The sequence below is a fragment of the Oncorhynchus mykiss genome, chromosome 25 (assembly GCF_057628025.1).
Source record: "Oncorhynchus mykiss isolate SJ-2025 chromosome 25, ASM5762802v1, whole genome shotgun sequence".
In the NCBI taxonomy this organism is placed as follows: Eukaryota; Metazoa; Chordata; class Actinopteri; order Salmoniformes; family Salmonidae; genus Oncorhynchus; species Oncorhynchus mykiss.
In genome coordinates, this window is record NC_143046.1 from 83,229,877 (window position 1) to 83,254,346 (window position 24,470).

General features: G+C 42.0%; 2 protein-coding genes across 9 annotated transcripts in view; one reads left to right on the plus strand and one right to left on the minus strand.

Annotated features, from left to right (window-relative positions):
• The window catches only part of LOC110504241 (dynein axonemal heavy chain 6), a 60,767-nt gene extending 52,864 nt beyond the window's left edge, over positions 1–7,903 (plus strand). Inside the window, exons 52-65 of the mRNA XM_090219331.1 lie at positions 182–285; positions 428–584; positions 811–1,021; positions 1,263–1,365; positions 1,808–2,029; positions 2,165–2,368; positions 3,985–4,184; positions 4,450–4,610; positions 5,638–5,840; positions 6,276–6,388; positions 6,591–6,712; positions 6,942–7,078; positions 7,305–7,451; positions 7,625–7,903. Coding sequence (XP_090075457.1) covers positions 182–285; positions 428–584; positions 811–1,021; positions 1,263–1,365; positions 1,808–2,029; positions 2,165–2,368; positions 3,985–4,184; positions 4,450–4,610; positions 5,638–5,840; positions 6,276–6,388; positions 6,591–6,712; positions 6,942–7,078; positions 7,305–7,451; positions 7,625–7,840 — 2,300 coding nt within the window. The 3' untranslated portion in view covers positions 7,841–7,903. The remainder of the gene's footprint in view (positions 1–181; positions 286–427; positions 585–810; positions 1,022–1,262; positions 1,366–1,807; positions 2,030–2,164; positions 2,369–3,984; positions 4,185–4,449; positions 4,611–5,637; positions 5,841–6,275; positions 6,389–6,590; positions 6,713–6,941; positions 7,079–7,304; positions 7,452–7,624) is intronic.
• An 18-nt stretch (positions 7,904–7,921) lies between these two features.
• slc5a6b (solute carrier family 5 member 6) lies at positions 7,922–23,785 on the minus strand. 8 transcript variants are annotated; one of them, XM_036962372.2, is made up of 17 exons: positions 23,376–23,771; positions 22,463–22,612; positions 20,522–20,996; positions 20,262–20,327; positions 20,115–20,166; positions 19,641–19,708; positions 13,574–13,728; positions 13,272–13,412; positions 12,965–13,094; positions 11,814–11,902; positions 11,556–11,668; positions 10,758–10,828; positions 10,570–10,656; positions 10,172–10,365; positions 9,860–9,966; positions 9,629–9,750; positions 7,922–9,059 (listed from the first exon to the last, which is right to left on the minus strand). In XM_036962372.2, exons 3-17 carry the CDS (start codon positions 20,930–20,932, stop codon positions 8,916–8,918), a joined length of 1,950 nt encoding a protein of 649 aa, XP_036818267.1. In that variant the 5' UTR covers positions 20,933–20,996; positions 22,463–22,612; positions 23,376–23,771; the 3' UTR covers positions 7,922–8,915. The 8 variants fall into 8 exon arrangements, with proteins under 8 accessions (XP_036818267.1, XP_036818271.1, XP_036818268.1 ...); XM_036962376.2 differs by having other exon boundaries at positions 20,522–20,546; positions 23,376–23,766; XM_036962373.2 differs by having other exon boundaries at positions 20,522–20,985; positions 23,376–23,755.
• Positions 23,786–24,470: the final 685 nt, after the last annotated feature.

A 24,470-nucleotide genomic window follows, 5' to 3' on the forward strand; every position in this document is an offset into this window, starting at 1 on the left:
CTCGTTCTAGCTCGTTCCCCCTCACCGATAGAATCTCATTCTAGCTCGTTCCCCCTCACCGATAGAATCTCATTCTAGCTCGTTCCCCCTCACCGATAGAATCTCATTCTAGCTCACCTCCTGTGTCATGAATGAATGTGTGTGTGACATCATGATGTGGTTTGTCTGTCTATCTGTCCAGGAGAGTCATCCCAGTCAGCAGCAGCCTCGAAGGACAGGCATCTCACCAAGTGTGTCCACATCTTCCCCTGGGAGAGCCTCTCAGGCTTCCAGAAGATCATCTTGGTGTGTGTGTGTGTGTGTGTGTGTGTGTGTGTGTGTTTGCGTGCGTGCGTGCGCGTGCGTGCGGGTTACAGCTTTGTAAGAACTCAAAACATTCTCCTGGATAAATATGATGAACTCTGTTGAGGCTGTCTTTATCTCCCAGGTGAAGATCCTGAGGCCTGAGTGTCTGAACACGGCAGTGAAAGCCTTTGTCATAGAGAAGATGGGTTCTAAGTACCTGGAGGTTGGAAAGATCTCCCTGAGAGAGGTGTATGAGCGCTGCTCTGCCAATGTGCCCATCGTATTCCTCCTCTCCCCTGGTAAGACTACTGCTACTCTTGTGTACTAGACATCCTCCCTAAACTGGTGTGTAATAACCTTGGTGTTAGGCTGCTCGTTCCACCCTCTTTCTCACTAGTAGGATTTGGGACGGACACTGGGACACTCAAAGCTTCTTTTACACCTTTGAAATTCCTGGACAATATGGTGTAGTACAAGCAGCTTTAGGTCGTGTCTGATGTCCTTATTCGTCCCCTGTCTGTTCAGGCATGGACCCAGCTTCCCTCCTGGTGCGTCTGGCCCAGGAGCTGAGGGGTAGCAGCCTGCACCTGGACATGGTGTCTCTGGGTCAGGGCCAGGGCCCCAGGGCAGAGGAGCTCATTTACAAGGCCCAGGTCCTCAAGGGCCGCTGGGTCTTCCTGCAGAACTGCCACCTGGCCGCCTCCTTCATGCCCAGACTGCAGACTGTCGTCAACTCGTGAGTGTACAACAGCACCTGTTTTGAGCTTTTATTTTGCATGTTTTTATGTCTTAATATAGTCTTTATCCTGATGGGTAATGTCATGTGAGACAATATGATGTAGTATACGTAGGTTTGAAACCACGTTGAAGCACAGAGGGTCCTGTGAGATGCCCTTAGGTGTGGTCCTGTTAAGTGCTTCTACCCAACAGGACCCAGCTGTAGACAGACCTGAGTATTTTTCATCCCTTCTGCTCAGGTTGAAGTGGAAAGGTTCAGACCTGGACCCTCACTTCCGTCTGTGGCTGTCCTCTAAACCAGACCCAGTGTTCCCTGCCTCCATCCTGCAGAGAGCCATTAAGGTCAGCCAGGCCTTCATTACCACAGCTTCCCGTTAGAGGGCCATACACCTATAGAAGTATAATTAGTGAGTTTATTTCTATGGTGTACCCATGAGTGAACCAGTCAATCTGCCCATCGTCTGAGGGGCTTTGTCTTTTCTAGACATTCTATTGCACACCCCTCAGATACACAGAACACAACAATGTCTGTTGTTGTTACAAATTCATTGCCAATGATTCTGTTCCTTTAGATAGCGGTAGAGCCTCAGTTACTAATACAGTAATTCTACTTCCTGTCTTGTAGATAGCGGTAGAGCCTCAGTTACTAATACAGTAATTCCACTTCCTGTCCTGTAGATAGTGGTGAAGCCTCAGTTACTAATACAGTAATTCAACTTCCTGTCCTGTAGATAGTGGTAGAGCCTCAGTTACTAATACAGTAATTCCACATCCTGTCCTGTAGATAGCTGTGGAGCCTCCTCGGGGTCTGAAGGAGAAGCTCCTCCACACCTTCAGTCCCAGTGGAGAGGTGACCGAGAGGAGCTTCTGTAAAATGGACTGCAGCCCAGCCTGGAAGACTTTGCTCTTCAGCCTCTGCTTCTTCAACGCCATCGTGCAGGAGAGAAAGAAGTACGGCCCTCTGGGGTGGAACATACCCTACACCTTTACATCTTCTGACCTGGAGGTACATTATGATGCAACACATACTGTTTCCAACTCAACAGAGCTTCTCAGCTTACAAGATAATGACACAGATCCATCTAGATTGAGAGAGTGCATCGTCATTGTCTCTTGTCTTGGCTCTGTCTGTGTGTCTTAGGTGTCCATGCTGAACCAGGAGAGTCTCCTGCGGGCTGCGGAAGGTTCCGAGCTGCCATGGGCGGCCCTACGCTACCTGACGGGTGAGGTGATCTACGGAGGGCGTGTCACCGACCCCTGGGACCGCCGCTGCCTGCTTACCATTCTTCACCGCTGCTATACCCCCTCGGTCCTGCAGGACGGACACAGCTTCTGTCAGGCTCAGGTAGGAGTCAGACACACCCCTCCACCTAACACTGGCATCACAGTCACAGGATCCATGTCAACATACTGATAAAGGAATGAATAAGGTCATTGTGATGTCATATGGTTGTTTACCTACTTTACATCCGTCTGCTACATAACGAAAGTATTCACTGATTTAAACACAATTTTGTTGTAGAATATTTCAGAAATTAATAAAAAAAATTACATCTGAAATGTCTTTAGTCAATAAGTATTCAACACCTTTGTAATGGAAAGCGTAAAATAGTTCAGGAGTAAAAATGTACTTTTAAATAAGTTGCATGAACTCATTCCGTGTTCAATAATAGTTGTTAATATGATTTTTGAATAACTACCCCATCTCTGTACCTCACACATCCCTCAATCGAGTAGTACATTTCATGCACAGATTCAACCACAAAGACCAGGGAAGTTTTTCAATGCCTCGCAAAGAAGGGCACCGATTGGCAGATGGGTAAAATAAAATAAAAAGCAGACTGAGTAACCCTTTGAGCATGGTGAAGTTACTAATTAGGCTTTGGACGGTGTATCAATACACCCAGTCGTTACAAAGATACAAGCGTCCTTCGTAACTCAGTTGACGGAGAGGAAGGAAACTGCTCAGGGATTTCACCATGAGGCCACACGTGGTTTTAAAACAGTTAGAGTTTAATGGTTGTGATATGAGAAGACTGAGGATGGATGAACATTGTAGTTACTCTACAATACTAACCTAAATAACAGTAAAAAGAAGGAAGCCTGTACAGAATAAAATATTCTAAAACATGCATCCTTTTTGCAACAAGACACTTATGTAATACTGCAAAAAAGGTGGCAAAGAATGAACTTTTGTGCTGAATACAAAGCGTTATGTTTGGGGCAAACACAACACATCACTGAGTACCACTCAAGCACGGTGGTGGCTGCATCACGTTATGGGTATGCTTGTCATTGGCAAGGACTAGTTTTTTTTTTTTAAGGATAAAAATAAAAGGAATACAGCTATAAGCACAGGCAAAATCCTAAAGGAAACCCTGGTTCATTCGGCTTTCCAACAGACACTGGGAGACAAATTCACCTTTCAGGAGGATAATAACCTGAAACACAAGGCCAAATCTACACTGGTTGCTTACCAAGACGACATTGAATGTTGCTGAGTGGCCTAGTTACAGTTTTTCCTTAAATCGTATTGAAAATCTATGGCAAGACTTGAAAATATCTGTCTAGCAATGATCAACAATCAACTTGACAGAGCTTGAAGAATTTAAAAAAGAATAATGGGCAAATATTGTACAATTCAGGTGTGGAACGTTCTTAAAGACTCACAGCTGTAATCACTGCCAAAGGTGCTTTCATTTTCAATACATTTGCAAACATTTCTAAAAACATGTTTTCACTTTGTCATTACACTTTGTGTAGATGGGTGTGTAAAAACATAGTTTATCCATTTTGAATTCAGGCTGTAACACAACAAAAAATGGAATAAGTGAAGGGGTATGAATACTTTTTGAAGGCACTGTATATTACATAATGAAATATAACCCTAAAGCAAAATTGTATGTTTCTGTTATTCTCTCTGTCTTCATTGAGAGCATTATATTGTATTTCTCTTGGCAGGGCTACCCTCCCTTCCCTAAAGACGCCAGCTGGCCCCAGTGTAGAGCCTACATAGAGAACATGCCCGACAAAGACCTGGCAGAGGTGTTTGGCATCGACAGCAGTGCAGAGACGGTGATACTGCAGAACCAGACCCAGCAGTTGCTGCACACTATCGTCAACCTGCAGCCCAGACTCTCTGATAGCAGCCTGCTGGTCAGGTGGGTCTCCCAGGGGAAATATAACCCACCAATAGATGTATTATTTATATCCTTTTGGTAATACTGAGCCAAGCGGAGCTGTACAGAGCTGGCATGGTTAAGCATCCACTACAGTGTGCTGGAAAGGACAAGGTGAACATAAAATATCCAAGGCAGCACAGTATGGTTCAGTTCGGCACTTGAATTAGAAAAACGGCTATGTTATGTAGTGTAAAGAATGTTAATGAAATGCTGAATTCTTCTTCTGTTTGTTTGTATGGAGCAGAGACAGACAATGCCAAGATAGCGTAGTTCTGAGGATGGCCATGAACATCCTGAAGAAACTACCAGAGACAGTGGAGGTTGATCGTGTCACAGAGAAAACACTATTCCTCAGAGACATCATCGCCAAAGTCAACTTTGCGGAATCATCTTCCTCTGACCAGGGTAACTTACATACTCAACCCTTTACACTGGTTGGGATAGGGATTACAAAAGAAACATGAACTGCATAAACATTGTAACAATTGAAAGGGAACAGTTTGGATATTATGGGGAAATGATTAGACCAAAGTTGAGGACACAACAGTTCAAATGACACAAGACTGAATCCAAACACTACACTGTTGATTTTATGTGCATTTTACATTTACTGTACTTTTCACCACACTTGTTTACGAAATCAGAAAATACTCTGGATATATTCAGTAACAATATTCCTAGAAAATGTGGGGTAGTAGAACCATAAGACAAAAAAATGACACAAAATTACTAACTGGTCAATAACCTCTGAAAGTGTGCACTAAGTCATTTCACTGCACTTTTATGAGCTAGAGCAAGCACACTTGTAGTTCTTTTGTTTCGAACACAACCCTGCATCCCTGAGCTTTATGATTTGGAAATGTGAAGTGCACGTTTGGACTCACAGGTGTTTGGCTTGTATGACATAAAGGTGGTTTTTATGATAATCCTCAACGTCTCATCTTTCAAAATACATAGTCATTTTCATTTACAGCATTTCTATCACCCAGACAACAAAAAAATTGTCAAAAGTTACCCAATTAGCTGGAGGGATGGGGGCAACTCCTAGTCACGTGTGGTGCTCAAGTTCAGAACGTCTTTCAGTCAAAACCCATAGAGAGCTGTGAAGTGCAGAGCCAGAGTTCTGACGTCATTTATAGCATGTTACTGTACAGCCACTGCGTTCCAATTTAGTCACTTATCAGCCATTTTTATCAACCTGTATATGGGTACAAGTGTAAAGGGCTACGAATAGATTAGAATAAATGTATTGTCTGAAAAGGAAATCATTTTTCACAGGTTGTACCTTTTCTTATTTTGACTCCTCTAAGAGTGAGAGTTAGTGACAGGGATATTGAGAGATTCTATATATCTATCTGTGTCCATTTTTGTTCATAGTTCTTACTGAAAGCCGCCTTGTGTGTCTGTATGCATCCGTGTATGTACTCTGAAGGTGAGAGATGCACAGCCTCGGCCTCCTCTGCCCTGCTGGTGATCCTGCGACAGGAGATTGACCGGTTTAACTACCTCCTCTGTGTGGTGCGCTCCAGCCTCCTTTCCTTCTCTGCCTCCATCAGAGGAGAGGTGCTGATGAGTGAGGCTCTGGAGGAGGTCTACACTGCCCTGCTCACCATGATCGTACCATCAGACTGGAAGGTAGGTCTACACTGCCCTGCTCACCATGATCGTACCATCAGACTGGAAGGTACAGTATATTAGTAAACCAGGATTGGGCAAACTTTTTGGCTTAAGGGCCACATCAGGATTTTGAAATTCAATGGAGGGCCCGCACAGATTTGTTTTTTTGCGGGCCCTCCGTTTCCTTCTTATTTTTACTCAAACCTCCCGCGGGCTGCATTGAATGGGCTCTAGTTTGCTCAACCCTGAAATAAACACTCTCCTCAGCTCAGCTCTCACTGCACACAATCTACCCTGATGTTTTAACAATTCCATGCTTCTCTTCAGTTTTGACATTTTGACATGTTCCTCCAAGCCCAAGGTGTCATTATCCTCTAGAGTCTAAATAAACAAAGCAATTGATTCAACTTGGACAAGAAGTCATCGGTCTGTCTTTTGTTGTTGCCTTGGTAGCACTGCTCGTACGAGTCGTGCATGGCTCTGGGTTCTTGGATCCAGGACCTGGAACAGAGAGTGTGGTTCTTCAGAGCCTGGGCAGACAACATCAAGATCAACCTTATAGAAAAGTAGAAAACTAAGTTGACATACATATACTTAAAGCTTGTATTGTTTAAACTGTAATCAATATAAACCTCCATGATTATGTCATGGTCATCTTCATTTTATTTTAAATACAGTATTGTATATTCATGGTGAATGGAAAAAATATAGAAGTTACTTATGTTCCTATCCCCTAATATTCCTTGTATATACCCTCTATGTATTCAGAATACCTATTATTAGTGGAGGAGTCTACTCTCTGAACCGTCCTCCTAAGACTGACCTGCAGCAGAGCCTCAAGAACAGGAAGCCTCGCTCCTACTGGCTCTCTGGGTTCTTCTTTCCACAAGGTACTGTACATAACAGCCAGAATGAAAATACCTAAAATAGCAGCCATAAGAGAGACACTGCTTGAAGTTCAAAACTTCATTATCAATCTTCAGTGAAAGGGAAATTTCTCTTTGGCTTACAATTGTATCGCCCTTACAAATTTGAGTTTTGAAATTCAAATAATATACCAATTTCTGTAATATTCTGAGAGGCATTTTGATTTAAATAGTTAATGAATCTTCCCTATAGGTTTTCTGACAGCTGTTCTCCAGAACAGTGCTCGACAGAAGAACGTGCCTGTAGACTCTCTGTCTTTCACCTATCATGTTCAACCCGTGGATGAGAGCTGGAGCAAAGTGGCAGACAAAACTAAACTCCTTTTTGAGGTAACTACACTAGCTAAAAGTTTCCCTGGGTATATAACTTAGTAATACCAATCTAGAAACAGTTGGTAGCAATTAAAGGGACAGCGCACCCAAAATACAATATTAATCAGATGGTCTGCTGCTATTTCCAGGGTCAGGAACCATCTGACATTGTAATCTGGGTGAACTATTCCTCTAACCTTATACCTTGTATACGGTGTGATTTGTTACACCATCTTTCTCACAGGGCCCAGCTCCACCAGATGAGGGCGTGTTGGTGTATGGGCTGTACCTTGACGGAGCCAGCTGGGACCCTGTCTCCCACACCCTGCAGGAGCTTCAGCACAACATCAAACACTGCCCTGTGCCTGAGATACACTTCCTACCCTGCCAGGTAGAGGGCTCACCTTCTCATTTAACCAGCCAATCCACTGAATATCACTTCAGCGTTTTACCCACCGTTCTTCATGCAGTGGATGTAGCTTTGTTCACATATTTGTCCTGGACTGTCTTCCTGTTTTTATTGTGAGAGCTCATATCACATCCCTGTTGCCTTTGGTTGGCCAGGTCTCGGAGGATGCTGTGGCCGTGCCTACTACCGAGTCTCCTGGGGACCTCCAGTTCTATGACTGTCCCCTGTACCGTACCTTCAAGCGGGCAGGCTTCCTCTCCTCCTCAGGCATCTCTACCAACTTCATCACATCCGTGTCTCTACCTACCTTGGAGTGTCCTACTCACTGGGTCTTCAGGGGCACTGCCCTCCTCTGCCAACCTAATGAATGAACTAACCGTTTACACTAAAGCTATGAGTGAACTCATTACCAAATAAAGACTGTTTCAAAGTAAGGACTGTGAAACCTGAAATACTTTTAAAAATGTTTATTTTCTCATTTTCTAAACACTGAAAATGTCTCAAGTATCGTTTGAACATATTTTGTTGCCATACCTACTTACACACCAGACCAACATGACAAAGTCGCCCACTGGAACACATTATTGAAAGAACAAGTACTCAGTTCCAAAAATAACAGAAAGCTATTTTCTCATTGACTGGGCGCACAGCGATAACCAGCAGTACTCAAGTAGTTCTCTGTGTTTCCTCAGGAGTTATATGTCTTCGTTTGTCACACTCTGACCATGATTTGCGTTGTTTGTTTCGTCAGGGTGTGATATGAGTGGGAATTCTATGTTGTATGTCTAGTTTGTCTATTTCTATGTGTTTTGGCCTGATATGGTTCTCAATCAGTGGCAGGTGTTTGTCGTTGTCTCTGATTGGGAACCATATAGCCTGTTTTGTATTGTGGTTGGTGGGTTATTGTCTATGTGATGTTGCATGTTAGCACTCAGTTTCGGTAGCGGTCATGGTTTTTTCTCGTCATTCATTAAAAGTATGTATTCACACCACGCTGCGCTTTGGTCTCCTCAATACGACGATCGTGACATCGTTTTATACCTTGCAGCAAAACAAATGGTCCATTCAAATCTGATCGTCTCCGGAAGTATACATTAACAGGGTCTTGGGTTTATCGTTGATTTCAGTAATACTGTAGGTTTCTTTGGTCTTGTTCAGGCGTCATGCACACCAGACATGTACAGTATCAGTGCATTTTTAATCCACAGTCACTTGGATTACGGAGAAATATGTTTTATATTCATACACCGGATAGGTGCAGTGAAATGTGTTGTTTTACAGGGTCAGCCATAGCAGAGCACAATACCTCCCAACAACACTTCTCCTCTCAGAGCATCATCTCCTCAGAACAGAATCTCTGTGAAAAACACTCTGACATGATAGTGTTTGGACCATTTCACTGCCCAGAGGACCCTGATATAACGTGGTTGTGGAAGAGTCTGTCCATCACAGAGCGGTCTCATGTTCCACAACAGGTGTGTGGGAGGTAAGAAGAAAGCTTTGCCTCTCCTCTTCTAACAAGCCCTCCTCTGTGTAGACGGCCTGACCATTTCTCTCGTGTTGAGCAGGTGGACATTCCTGGATGGTTGGCTACACAAAAAAAAAAAAACTTAAGATAATGGACAATGTTTTGTAACCTTGATACGATAGCACATAGCTTTGTTAAAAGGACCCTCACACACAGTGTTGCTAGTCATAATATAAGAGTTCAATCATTGAAGATGGTGGGTTTTCCCACAATGCACTTTCAAAAGTGTGTGATTTATTAGCTGATTTACACACTTCCTGAAAGTGCATTGTGGGAATCTTACTATCGGCAATGAATGATTGAATTCCATCCTGAGAATGTGGACAGGGCCCCCTTTAGTGCTGCGTTATAGGAATGCATCAGCTCAGGAAGAAAACATTGTGGAACGTTGCCGACAGAAATGTCCTGCATGGAACTGATTCCTTGTTCTACATTTAAGAGAGACATGTTTGTTCTACATAACATATTTATTTCAGAACGTTGTGCCCTGATGAATGCAGCCCTGGAGACTACCTGACCGTGTCCAATAATAAATGCATATTTTTGTTGCAAAACGTTTTGCTATGGTTTGCACTAACGAATACAATCCTGAACTGTGAGTGTGCTGAGCCCCTGTGCTCTGTTGTCTTACCCCATGCCCCAGTGGGGTGACGCAGCACAGCTTCTGTTTGAGTTTATCTGGTACGAAGAACAGCATGTTGCCCAACAGGGGATACAGAGTGCCTGGGGCCACCTCCTCCGCTTTCATTGGTCCTTAAATGAAAGATAAAAGCCAAACAATTAGATTAACTTCACTTCTTGAGCGATCTGAATGCATGTTTTGCTCTGGACTGCTAAATGACAAATGTTAATGAATCTGTACCTGTGAGAAAGCTAACAACCAACCCTGTGATCACCACAGTGAAGGAGTTGAGAGCACTGTACCACATGAAGGACAAGGAGTAGAACCTCTGCAGACCCATTGGTCGGCTAAAGAAAAATTGAAAGGCAGTTATTATATAAATCACTAATTGTATTCACAAAATTTGCATCTATGAGTAAACTAAGTTAAATACTTTCTGATTGATTTCCGGGGAGTTTGGGAATTAAATTACGAACAGACCACAAAAATACAAATTTCCGTTACGATGGATTAATAGTTACGGTATTGGTTCTGTTGATCTTTGTTTCATACCTGTGTGTAGCGGTGGGCATTGCAGTACTGATGAGTGCTGTCCCCATGGCTGTGGTGATGTTCCCTGAGAGTTGTACAGCAGTACAGTTGAACTGAGACACAGCAGCAAGACCCCCAGAGGTACTGGTTACGATGCTCCCGATGCCCACCCAGAAGGCCATCGCCAGGCCTGACCCCAACCCTACCAGGGCACCCTGGAGAAACAGTACATCAAATGTATTTATTAAGCCTTTTTTACACCAGCAGTGTTCACTAAGTGGTTTTACAGTAACCAGGCCTAGCAAAACAAAAGCAGAGGCAAAGTAATGCATTCTACTGGGGCCTGTGTGGTTCAGTTGGTAAGGGCGTGACAGTAGGTTTGATTCCCGCAGGGATCACATGAACACATCAGTACTTACGGTGGAGTTAGCCCAAGGAAAGAACAACCCGAGAGAGAAGACACCCAGAAGAGGACCACCAACCATTCCAAATATTTTGAAAGCAGTCTTGAATTGAAATAAACACAAACATGTCAGAATATTTTTAATTTTAACTATTTGAAAATGAAATCCGCAAAGGGACGAGGCAGATGCATCTGTGTGCTTACCTGCAAAACGGAATCACTCATCAAGTGGGTGAGATAGGCCATGGCCAGACACAGCAGTCCATATGAACATGCTGGATCAGAAACGGAACATGTTACTCTTTAGAATGAGATGAGTGCTGTATCGTGTTAGGAAGCATCCTCTCACAGGTAAAGTGAGAAAGGCATTATGTAAAACTGACAAATAAGTTAAAATATGCACTCAACAGGAAGCAGGGCCCGTACAGAAACAACCTTTAGCCCCTAACTCCTAGGGCCTAACCCCGAGACCCCTGAATCTGATCTACTCAACCTCTGGCCCCTACTCCCAATCCACTTAATTGGATCTACACAACCACTACCCACTAGGCACTTGATCTGATCGACATGAAGTGCCTAGGACCTAGAGGGTAGGGGATAGAGGGTAGGGACAATGGACCTATAGGGGCTATGGACCTAGAGGGTAGGGGCTATGGACCTAGAGGGTAGGGGCTATGGACCTAGAGGGTAGGGGCTATGGACCTAGAAGGTAGGGGCTAGAGGGTAGGGGCTAGGATGTAGAGGATAGAGGGTAGTACCTAGAGGGTAAGGGCTATGAACCTAGAGAATAGGGGATAGAGGGTAGGGACAATGGACCTAGAGGGGCTATGGACCTAGAGGGTAGGGGCTAGGATGTAGAGGATAGAGGGTAGGACCTAGAAGGTAAGGGCTATGAACCTAGAGTGTAGGGGATTAGAGGGTAGGGGCTATGGACCTAGAGGGTAGGGGCTATGGACCTAGAGGGTAGGGGCTATGGACAGGGCCCAGGATATCTCAACGTACCCAGTCCCTTGGAGAGCAGGGTGGCCCTATCCTCTGTCATGGAGGGGCAGTGTGGTTTGATCAGATCCTCCATGGTCACTGTAGCCAGAGAGTTAAAGGCTGATGAGATGGTGCTGTGGAGACAGACATGAAACTCAGTCACAACACCAAACCACCCCTCTGTCACTGTGTTTCTGCTTGTTCTGGAGGTCTAGGCTGGGTTTACTGTAAAGCCTTTTGTCAACTGTTGGAAAAAGGGTGTTAGAAATATTGATATACCTGAGAGCTGCACTAAACAGGCAGGAGATAAACAGTCCAGACAGGCCAGGTAGACCCTGCAGCATGTCCATCACAAAGTACAACACCATCTGTGAAGAGAGCACATACTGGTTGGTGGTACTGTCGGTTAGAGTATGGCAATAGCAACACCAGGGTTGTTGGTTCCATTCCCACTGGGGATCATATACATAATACAAAGGTATGCACTCACTGTACTGTAGGTCATTTTGGATAAAAGCATCTGCTGCTGACTGCTAAGTGGCATATTACTTCATTAACAAACTATAATACTGTAATACTGTAATACTATAATACTATAATACTGTAATACTATAATACTGTAATACTATAATACTATAATACTATAATACTGTAATACTATAATACTGTAATACTATAATACTATAATACTATAATACTGTAATACTGTAATACTATAATACTATAATACTGTAATACTATAATACTATAATACTATAATACTATAATACTGTAATACTGTAATACTATAATACTATAACACTGTAATACTATAATATTGTAATACTATAATACTGTAATACTGTAATACTATAATACTGTAATACTATAATACTATAATACTGTAATACTATAATACTATAATACTATAATACTGTAATACTATAATACTATAATACTGTAATACTATAATATTGTAATACTATAATACTGTAATACTATAATATTGTAATACTATAATACTGTAATACTATAATACTGTAATACTATAATACTATAATACTGTAATACTATAATACTGTAATACTATAATACTATAATACTGTAATACTATAATATTGTAATACTATAATACTGTAATACTGTAATACTATAATACTGTAATACTATAATACTATAATACTGTAATACTATAATACTATAATATTGTAATACTATAATACTATAATACTGTAATACTATAATACTATAATACTGTAATACTGTAATACTATAATACTGTAATACTATAATACTGTAATACTATAATATTGTAATACTATAATACTGTAATACTGTAATACTATAATACTATAATACTATAATACTATAATACTGTAATACTGTAATACTATAATACTGTAATACTGTAATGATGCACTCCAGATTACCATAATAAATAACACACACACCTCATTTTTTGATAAGACACCTAGATTGTGGAAATGGTCCTCCCCACAGTAGCGTGCAAACATGACAAGCCCCATGACACAGCTCAGAGCTAGAGCCAACTGTAGAGAGGGAAACACCATGTAGCAAGACCTGCAGAAAACATAGAGGGGTCACAATCCACCAGAGCAGGCAAACAACACGTATTCTAACATAACTTGCATGCTTAAAATAAAGTGCTAATAACATGGTAATAGTATAATAAGTTACAGAACACAATACATGCACCTTATCTGTCAATCTCTAACTGATGTATCTCTGTGGTCTTACATGACGGCGTCCCTCTCGGTCTTGGCGCTGAGGTATCTCTGGACCTGGGCCTGGTTGACCCCATACAGAGACAACATCAGGAAGACTCCCCCCACCCCCAGGGTCCAGAACGTGTACTCCACCGTAGGGTCAGGGTTCAGGCTGGAGAGCAGACATGTAAAGAGGGGGAACATCTAATTGGAATATTAGAACTGGAACAATGGAATTGGAACATGGGGTTTAAGATGTCCTCAAAACCCAACTTTAAACTAGGTTGCCAGTCATCGCTTGAATACGTGAATATAGTGACCAGTCCCACTCACTCTATGCCGGAGATGCGGTTCCCCTCTGAGACCTTCCTCCAGACCTCTGCCACCCCCCCAGTCTGCTGGATCCCCACCACAATGACCGCTAGTTGGCCAGCAAACATCACTATGGTCTGGAAGACATCTGTCCAGATCACTGCCTTCAGGCCTCCCTGTCAGGACCAGGCACAACACATAGACCCAATCACAGAGCCTATTATCATATGTCTCGATTTGGTCTTATGTTGCAAAATTGTTTATGTTTTTTTTTTACATTGGATAAAAGTTGAGAGTCTGAAATAGAAAATGGTATATCATACACTACAGTTAGGGAACAATGGGAAAGTAATTCTGCTTTGAAAGTTGATAAACTTGTAACCTCACTTTTGAGAAAATGGCCCTTGAATGTTTTGGTAAACCTACTGGAGACCTCTTCGTTGTCTACACCCATTCAGCATCGTTCACACCCTCTAAGCCCCGCCCATCTCTTTAAGGATTCAGATGTGAGGCCATGTACTAAACAACCAAAGATTTCAAGACTAATGGCTGGTTTATACTACGAGTGTGTTCGTAAATTTAATCTGGAGTGCCAGAGTGCGCTCTGGGCGTTGGTAAACTCAGAGAGTTGTCAGTATATAAGAAATCCCGCTATGCCCTCAGACGAACCATCAAACAAGCAAAGCTTCAATACAGGACTAAGATTGAATCCTACTACACTGGCTCTGACGTTCGTCGGATGTGGCAGGGCTGAAAAATATTAAGAACTACAAATGGAAACCCAGTTGTGAGCTGCCCAGTGACGCGAGTGTACCAGACAAGCGAAATGTCTTTTATGCTCACTTCGAGGCAAGCAACACTGAAGCATGCATGAGAGCACCAGTTGTTCCAGACAACTGTGTGATCACGCCACAGCCGATGTGAGCAAGACCTTTAAACAGGTCAACATTCACAAAGCCGTGGGGATTACCAGGAAGTGTACTCAAAGCATGCGCGGACCAACTGGTAAGTGTCTTCGCTGAAATGTTCAACTTCTCCCTGTCTGAGTCTGGAATACCAACATGTTTCAAGCAGACCACCATAGTCCCTGTGCCCAAGAAAGTGAAGGTAACTTCCCTAAATGATTACCGCCCAGTAGCACTCACGTCAGTAGCCATGAAGTGCTTTGAAAGGCTGGTCATGGCTCACACATGCCGGAAACCCTAGACCCACTCAAATTCCCATACCGCCCCAACAGAGCCACAGATGACGCAATCTCTATTGCACTCAACACTGCCCTTTCCCACCTGGACGAAAGGAACACCTATGTGAGAATGCTGTTCATTGACTACAGCTCAACATTCAACACCATAGTGCCCACGAAGCTCATCACTAAGCTAAGGATCCTAGGACTAAACACCTCCATCTGCAACTCGATCCTGGACTTCCTGACGGGCCGCTACACTGATCTTCAACACTGGGGTCCCGCAGGGGTGCGTGCTTAGTCCACTCCTGTACTCCCTGTTCACCCACGACTGCGTGGCCAAGCACGACTCCAACACCCTCATTAAGTTTGCTGATGACACAACAGTGGTAGGCCTGATCATCAACAACGATGAGACAGCCTATAGAGAGGTCAGAGACCTGGCAGTGTAGTGCAAGTAGGGTTGCAAAGGGTCGGAAACTTTCTGGGAAATTTTACAATGGAAATTAAGCCTGGGAATTTTGTGAATTTTGCTTAAGTTCATCAAAAAAGTTAGCTTATAACAGTGAACCTTTTTTTGTGGGATACACATAAGGCAATTCCAGGTCTTGTGGCATATTTTGGTTAAACTATCCCCAATTAAATGGAATTGCAACCCTCTGCATGCACAGTGCATTCTTCCATCACATGTACAGCTGATTCAAGATCTTGCACACTAATGAGATGCTATTGAGCCCACACTACTACACTGTCTGAGCCAAGGACTACATGCTTTCTGGTAAGTTTTGATTACAATACTGGGTGGGGTGAATATATCGTATATGACAAACATGATTTTTTGTTAACTAGTAAATAGTAGCCAACAGCAACGTGTGTTTAAATAATTCCTAACTTGTTAACAATTTCTGCTAGTTTGTTTTTGCTACCATGTGGGTTTTAGCTTGCTTGAACCTGCTAACTGAGGAGTGTTAATTCACCTGTTTCCATACATGTTTCATGTTAAAACATTTATCTTACAAAGGAGTTGTTTAATCTAACTGCTTAACTATTTATTAGTACATGGAATTGTACTATTTATTTTATTACTCATCTTTTTCTAATCTTTACAGGAAAATGCCACAGGCACCATCTGATGTGTGGGGACATTTCACTGCAGCCAATATAGAAGTAAAAGCTGTGTATATTAGCAAACACTGTGCCAAATTATGTGAAGAATGCAACAAAGATGCATAATCATCTGGCCAAGTTCATAAAGTTCCCTCAGTGCTCCTCTGACAAAAGTCCCTCTACTTCTATTCGAGGTGAAAATGATGAATCAGACACCTTATCGATAGCAACAGCTCATGGTCCTCCTGGAATCAGAAGTTGTTTTTTTTACTCAATTTTATTTATTTTACTTTTATTTTACTAGGCAAGTCAGTTAAGAACAAATTCTTATTTTCAATGACGGCCTAGGAACAGTGGATTAACTGCCTGTTCAGGGGTAGAACGACAGATTTGTACCTTGTCAGCTCGGGTGTTTGAACTTGCAACCTTCCGGTTATTAGTCCAACGCTCTAACCACTAGGCTACCCTGGCGGAGGAACGTAGTCAGAGAAATGCTGATGAATGTCTTGCTCGAGCTGTGTATGCAACTGGTTCACCTCTGATGCTCACAGGCAATGTGTATTGGAAGAGATTTCTGAATGTTCTTCGCCCAACATACACCCTTCCAACCAGACACACTTTATGTACTCAATTGCTGGATGCAGAGTTCAACAGAGTTCAAGTGAAGGTCAAGCAAATCATAGAGAAAGCAGACTGTATTGCAAGCATCTCTGATGGGTGGTTGAATGTTTGTGGGCAAAGAATAATTAACCCTAACCCTAACTACATCATCTCCACCCCTCAACCAGTATTCTACAAGAGCACAGACACATGAGACAACAGACACACCGGTCTCTACATTGTAGAGGAGCTGAAGGTAGTAATCAATGACCTTGGAACACAGAAGGTATTTGCACTGACAATGCTGCGAACAGGAAGGCTGCTTGGTCTAAAGTGGAGGAGTCCTACCCTCACATCACACCCATTGGCTGTGCTGCTCATGCATTGAATCTGCTCCTCAAGGACATCATGGCACTGAAAACAATGGATATACTCTACAAGAGAGCCAAGGAAATGGTTAGGTATGTGAGGGGTCATCAAGTTATAGCAGCAATCTACCTCACCAAGAAAACTGAGAAGAATAAGAGCACCACATTGAAGCTGCCCAGCAACACCCGTTGAGGTGGTGTTGTCATCATCAAGAGGATCCTCCTGGATGATGTATTTTGGGAGAGAGTGGTAAGCAGCCTGAAACTCCTGAAACCTATAGCAGTAGCCATTGCACGGATTGAGGGAGACAGTGCCATCCTTTCTGACTCAGACTCAGCTTGCAGATGTAAGAGAAGAAATCCGTACTGCCCTGCCCACTTCACTGTTGCTCCAAGCAGGGGAAACTGCAGTTCTGAAATACATCAAAAAGCATGAAGACTCCTGCCTGAAGCCCATACACGCCTCAGCATCCATGTTGGACCCCAAGTATGCTGGCAAGAGCATCCTGTCTGGTGCAGAGATCAACAAGGCCTATGGTGTCATCACTACCGTGTCTCGCCACCTTGGCCTGGATGAGGGCAAGGTTCTTGGCAGTCCGGCGAAGTACACTTCCAAGCAAGGGCTTTGGGATGGAGATGCAACATGGCAGTCGTGCCAACATATCGCATCAGCCACCTGGTGGAAGGGACTTTGTGGAGGCTCTTTCCCCTGTTGCCTCCATCATCCTCCAAATCCCATCCCACATCAGCCGCCTCAGAGTGGAACTGGTCGTTGTTTGGGAACACACACACCAAAGCACGCAACAGGCTTTTTGAGCCTGACAACGAGCCATCCTCAACAAGGTTGGAAAGTGATAGTGAAGATGAGGCCTCAGAGTCTGATGTTCAAGAGGTGGACATTGAGGAGGTCCAGGGAGAAGACATGGAAGCCTGAGAGGAAGACAACCAAAGCTTTACTTTACATCATTTACAGATGTTTGTTGAAAACGTTTTTGGGTGATGCGATGGATCATTGGGGATCATTCAATATTCCCTTTCATTTGTTGTTCAGTGAAATCATCCCATGTGAAGAGTCAACTAATTTAATTAAAGTTCAATTCATAACTAAATCTTTTTTTTCTATTGAAAATATTTAATCATTTGCTAGTGTGTCTACTTATGATAAGGTAAAAGGTTTATGTTTCTGTCTCTATATGATATGTTAAATATATCCTATGCAAAAAAACATCTACATTTAAATTATATTAATATGCATATATTTCCATTAATTCCCATATATTCCCGGTAATTCTCACGGGAGGTTTCCACCTCTGAATATTGCCCAAAATGTGCAACCCTAGGTGCAAGGACAACAACCGTATTATTATTTTTCTTATTTATTTATATAGTTTTTTTTATTAACAACAAATCAATACAAAAAGTACCTGGGGAAACACAAGGATATATAAAGAATATACCAAGGACAATTGGGCTAGGGGCGGGGCTGGACTAGGGGCGGGGCTAGGGGGTACAATATCACATTACACAAGGACCTTAAGGGACATACAGACATTTATAATTCTAACAGCTTTTTTGTTAGTAGAGTATTTAATTGTCTTAAAATGTAGTTCAATTTATTTTTGTAAGGTAAGAAAATGTGGTGTTATGTTTGTAAATTTACATTTGTGAATATGAAATTTGGCCAAAAGAATGATGAAATGAACATCATAAAATTGTTTCAACTTATTTCTATCATAAGTAAAGAATCCAAGCAACACATCCCTCCATAATAATGTAAAATCTTCCTAAATGTGTTAAATTATATATCTACTGATGTCTTGTCACAGATTCCTTCCATGAATACAAAGCTAAAAAAAAGATGCAACACTGTTTCTGGGTGGTCATTACAAAAGATACAATTTAAATTGAAGTTTTTCTTCATATAGTGGTTGGCAGGATCATATTTATGAATAATTTAAAAAATAAAATAAATTGTTAACAAGTAGGTATGTGTGTGGCAACATCCTAACTTGTTTCCAACAGATATTATCAATAAAACCATTTCAATAAGGCATGACATAAGGTCAACATAGATCCAACATCCTGTTGAAACAAGGCTCGTAAAGCTCTATTGTTGTTGGACCAAAAGAAAAACAAATCTTTCCTACTGATGAGTCAACAGGGGTAATCGTCGGTATGTTCTGAGGTTCAGGTCTTGACACGTTCCTGAATAATGAAGAAACACCTGAGGGAATGGCATCTAAAACAATTTGCAAAATCTTTAGGTGTTACAGGGACCTTGTGAAGTGATGAGAATTCTTTATAACTGAGTAAAACTGAGTAAAAGACAAGTTGGCTCATTTACCAGTTGGCTCACCAATAGGATATTATTTTGGAACCAATATTATATTTTCATACAATATGTCCCGATAATGCCATATATAATATCTGTGTGGAGAAATATTATGCTTATAAATGAAGGACCATGACAAGAAAACCTGCCGATGAAAACGCAGAGTTTCACTGGAACTTTGTCAATATTATGATCGCGAACCAACATGAGGTTAAGGCCACCAAAAGTAAAGAAAAGAAGTTCACTTTCAACTGCCTCTCCTATGAAGAAGTGATGCGTGACATCAGGAACGTCTAGTTTCCTGAAACGACCCACACATAGGCTTCAAGCTAATAATGGCTGATGCTGAAGATTTTACTTCGGAATGACAGTTCATATTGTCAACATTACACAAAAAGCTTTTCATGGGCAAATGTTTTGTGTAAGTCTTTTAATTATGTAATAATTGTGTAATAACAGCTTCATTACAAACTGAGATAATGACTGTGAACAACTTACCAGAGTTGTATACAGTGTACACACCAGTCCAGTGGCCAGCACTGCTCCCCATAAATCAAAGCCAGTAACTACGGGGAAGCATGAAACAAAATTAAGCAACCTTTACTCCAACATGTTGCACACAATTCTAAATAACCTACTCACGGCACAAAACACAGTAGCATTTCTGAAGCTGAAATGGTGTCGTCCCAAAACATTATTATTATCCCCCCCCCCCCCCCCCCCCCCCCAAGAGCATTAGACCCTGTAGGGACAGTTTCCCAAACATAGATTAAGCCTAGTAGTCCTGGACTAAAAGCTATTTTAATGGAGAACGTCCATTGAGAATGATTTTTAGTCCTGTACTACTTCATCTTTGTCTGGGAAACCGGCAATAAACCGCCCCTAAAGTCTCATCACTGTCTGTAAATCCTGAAAGCATAAAAGTGCCTGAGTTACTGACCTGTGTACACACAAACAGCCTGAGTTACTGACCTGCATTGAGTGCTAGGGCTGGAGTGTACACACAAACAGCCATATATATGACCTGCAAGGGATAGCAGTAGTCATCAGAGGAAAAACTGATATTCAACAATCTTCTCCTTGTTTTGGTCTTAATATTGCATCTGGTGTGGACCTTACCGTCTGAAAGATGAAGGTAACTGTTCCACATATACGCACTGGTTTGCTGAACCGCAGTTCCAGATACTGAAAAGAAAAATACCTTCACTAAGTGATATACACAGCAGTATTTTCAGCACTTATTTCCCTGACAGAAACCAAAACTACGGAAACGACTTAGGCCTATACATTTCAACTGGTATTAGCCTACATATTCTCATTCCAAACATTTCTCTCCATCTAGAGCTAAGCTTGCAGAGAGAATAGCCTAGAATACACACCTGGTAAGCGCTGGTAAGATGCAGCCTGTAGAACACAGGAATGAAAATGTGTGCTGGAATGAATAGCCCCAGGATGTAAGCACAGCCTATGAACCAGTACTGAGTGCCATGGGTATAGATCTCCGCTGGCACGCCCACAATTGCCACCGCTGATTGAAATGTAGCGATTAGTGACAGAGACACAGGGAGGCAGCTCATGCTCCGGTCCGCCAGCAGGAACTCCTGAGTGGTGCGCTGCCGACCCCCTGACAGGGCATAGTACAGCCCTATGCCCATGGACGACGCCAACAAAAGGGCAAATATGACATAGTCGATAGTGGCGAAGTGCATTTGTGCCAAAGCATCCATCTTGGTGCCAGGAATCAGGATACGGCTACTATTGCTGAATGGGATGGAGGTGGAGGGGCTCATCCGTAAGGGTGTCCACACCCATCCGTAAGGAGATCCCAAGAGCCTTGAACAGACTTCAGACACGCTAGAATTAAATATGGGGGGGTGAGTTGTTGATTAACTCGTAATGAAGCCTTTATTGGTAGCTACCTACAGTTGAAGTCAGAAGTTTACATACACCTTAGTCAAACACATTTAACCTCAGTTTTTCACAATTCCTGACATTTAATCCTAGTAAAAATTCCCTGTCTTGGGTCAGTTAGGATCACCACCTTATTTTAAGAATGTGAAATGTCAGAATAATAGTTGAGAGAATGATTTATTTCAGCTTTTATTTCGTACATCACATTCCCAGTGGGTCAGAAGTTTACATACACTCAATTAGTATTTGGTAGCATTACCTTTAAATTGTTTAACTTGGGTCAAACGTTTCAGGTAGCCTTCCACAAGCTTCCCACAATAAGTTGGGTGAATGTGATGGTCACTCCAATACCTTGACTTTGTTGTCCTTAAGCCATTTTGCCACAACTTTGGAAGTATGCTTGGGGTCATTGTCCATTTGGAGGACCCATTTGCAACCAAGCTTTAACTTCCTGACTGATGTCTTGAGATGTTGCTTCAATATATCCACATAATTTTCCTACCTCATAATGCCATCTATTTTGTGAAGTGCACCAGTCTCTCCTGCAGCAAAGCACACCCACAACATGATGCTGCCACCCCCATGCTTCACGGTTGGGATGGTGTTCTTCAGCTTGCAAGCCTCTCCCTTTAGCCTCTAAACATAATGAGGGTCATTATGGCCAAACAGATATATTTTTGTGTCATCAGACCAGAGGACATTTCTCCAAAAAGTACGATCTTGGTCCCTACGTGCAGTTGCAAACCGTAGTCTGGCTTTTTTTAATGGCGGTTTTGGAGCAGTGGCTTCTTCCTTGCTGAGCAACCTTTCAGGTTATGTCGATATAATACTCGTTTTACTGTGGTTATAGATACTTTTGTACCTGTTTCCTCCAGCATCTTTTCAAGGTCCTTTGCTGTTGTTCTGGGATTGATTTGCACTTTTCGCACCAAATTACGTTCATCTCTAGGAGACAGAACACGTCTCCTTCCTGAGCGGTATGACAGCTGCGTGGTCCCATGGTGTTTATACTTGCGTATAATTTTCTGGAATTTTCCAAGCTGTTTAAAGGCACAGTCAACTTAGTGTATGTAAACTTCTGACCCACTGGAATTGTGATACAGTGAATTATAAGTTAAATCATCTTTCTGTAAACAATTGTTGGAGAAATTACTTGTGTCATGCACAAAGAAGATGTCCTAACCGACTTGCCAAAACTATAGTTTGTTAACAAGAAAGTTGTGGAGTGGTTGAAAAATGAGTTTTAATGACTCCAACCTAAGTGTATGTAAACTTCTGACTTCAACTGTACCTAGATACCCAAACCATGGTCTGTTTTCTTGAGGGAGTATGATAAACCAGGTTATTGTTTGACACAATAGATCTAGATGACATACAGCACACAGTCAATGCAAGAAGCTTTCACATACCTCTCCTTCAGGTCCAGACATCCTTCTGGAAAAGATACTCAACTTGACAAGCAGGCAAAGTTGCCCCCACAAGAGTTCAGAAGTGATTTTCCATTACTGCCATTGCATCGCCCTTGTCATCTTCATATCTCGGTGCCTGTGGGTGAAATTCTGAGACAAAGCGCATGTCGTGACTCCCACTGAAAATACATTTGACCTTCAAGGTTAAAACAAGGCGACGACAGAGAAAACATTATCAATGACCTTTGACAATGTTGTCCAAACGACTTTAAAAATAACAATAATGAATCAAAATATAGACAACACATTCTTCTCAGTCAACCTTTCCTGCAGTCCAATGACCTCATTGGTGGAATATTATACATATTTTTCATAATTAATCAACATTATTTTTTTTTTATTGCAGAAAATCAGGTGTTTCTATGTCAAACGGTTTTGTTACAATTCAGGCTTCTGTGATATATATAAATGTAATATTGTAATGCAAACTCAAAATGTAATACATTTAAACTCTATATCTGACATGGTACAGGTAGGTGTCTTCTTTTTTTAACGCTCATAACCATGTGTGCGAGTTGTATATTTTTGTTTGAGACTACCAAGAAACACTGTGCGGCCCTGATTTAGCCCACTGCAGTAACAGGATAACAGATAAAGTCTGATAACATGCTGAGCAGAGCACAACCTCTGTGAACTTTACCCTGCATACCAGTTTGGTGAAATCCAAACATATATAGCCTCACGCGTACAGTAGGATAACATGCACAACTGTCACTATTGTTACCTAGAAATATGAAATAGTCACAGTAATGACAAATTCCATTCCTTTTACTGTCTTTTTAATAAAACAAATGATAATTAAAGTTGGTTTTAGCTCAAATTAGACATAGACCCACTGACTGTACACCCTTACCTGGTTAAGGTGTGGAGCAGAGTAGTTCCACTTCCAATTCAACACTTATTATCTGTGTCTTCACCTGGATACGGTGTGGTGCAGAGGAGTCCAACTTCCAATCTAACACTTTTATTTGTCTGTGTCTTGCATCATCCATGGTGACAGTGTTTGCTTAATTTAGTTATGCGCTCAAAACGTGGTTTGCTTAAGACCAGGCATCATCACTGAATCTGACGATAATTGCCACATAGGTGATCAGCAGAAATCAAAAGCTTGTCTCAAGCTTCTGATACTCAAGCTATGTTTGTAAAGTTATAGCTAATAAAGACGATTATCTCCAAAAACTACACATGAGGATGACTTCTTTTTCTTCTTCTTCGGTACCATGACGTTCGCACATTTCGTTTGTGCATGCCGCCACCTACTGTACGGCAGTGTGTGTTTCAATCACGTTACATTTGTGATACCATTTTTATTTTTTGTTAAGGGGGAAAAATAAGAAAATTGCATCACAAACCAACGCTACATCTATATGCCACCATTTAAAAAACAATACCAAATCTCAAAACATCTCATAAATCTTCTGCAGCAATATCTCATACACTGCTTCCACATACATTCATGAAAAAACTCACTACCCCTTTCACTACATTGACCCAATCTGTTCCTGCACCATGCCAGCGGCCTGGGAGGAGAGGAAACCACCCCTCAACACACCCTGTAACTCTTCTGACATCCGATCTCGTATACCCAAATATTTCTCTGCAGCTGCCACCACAATATCTATTTTCTGTGATTTACTACATTACATTTCTGCGGTACAGTTGATAACCATTGCTACGAACACTAAAAAGCCAACCTTACGAAGCATGAATCACTCGTCGGCCTATCCCGCTGTGCTGGCACAGATCTACTACTCACAGCAACATGAAAAATCCCAACAGTAGACACACACAACTTTATCCACCAAAACTACGCAGTCTTCTTTCACATGCCCTCGTGCACACTTCCCACATGTTGGAATCTCCTACCTACACACTGCTATGACATGACCATAAATGTTGCACCTGAAACAGAGCAGGGGATTCAGCACAAAAGGCTCTAACAGGATAA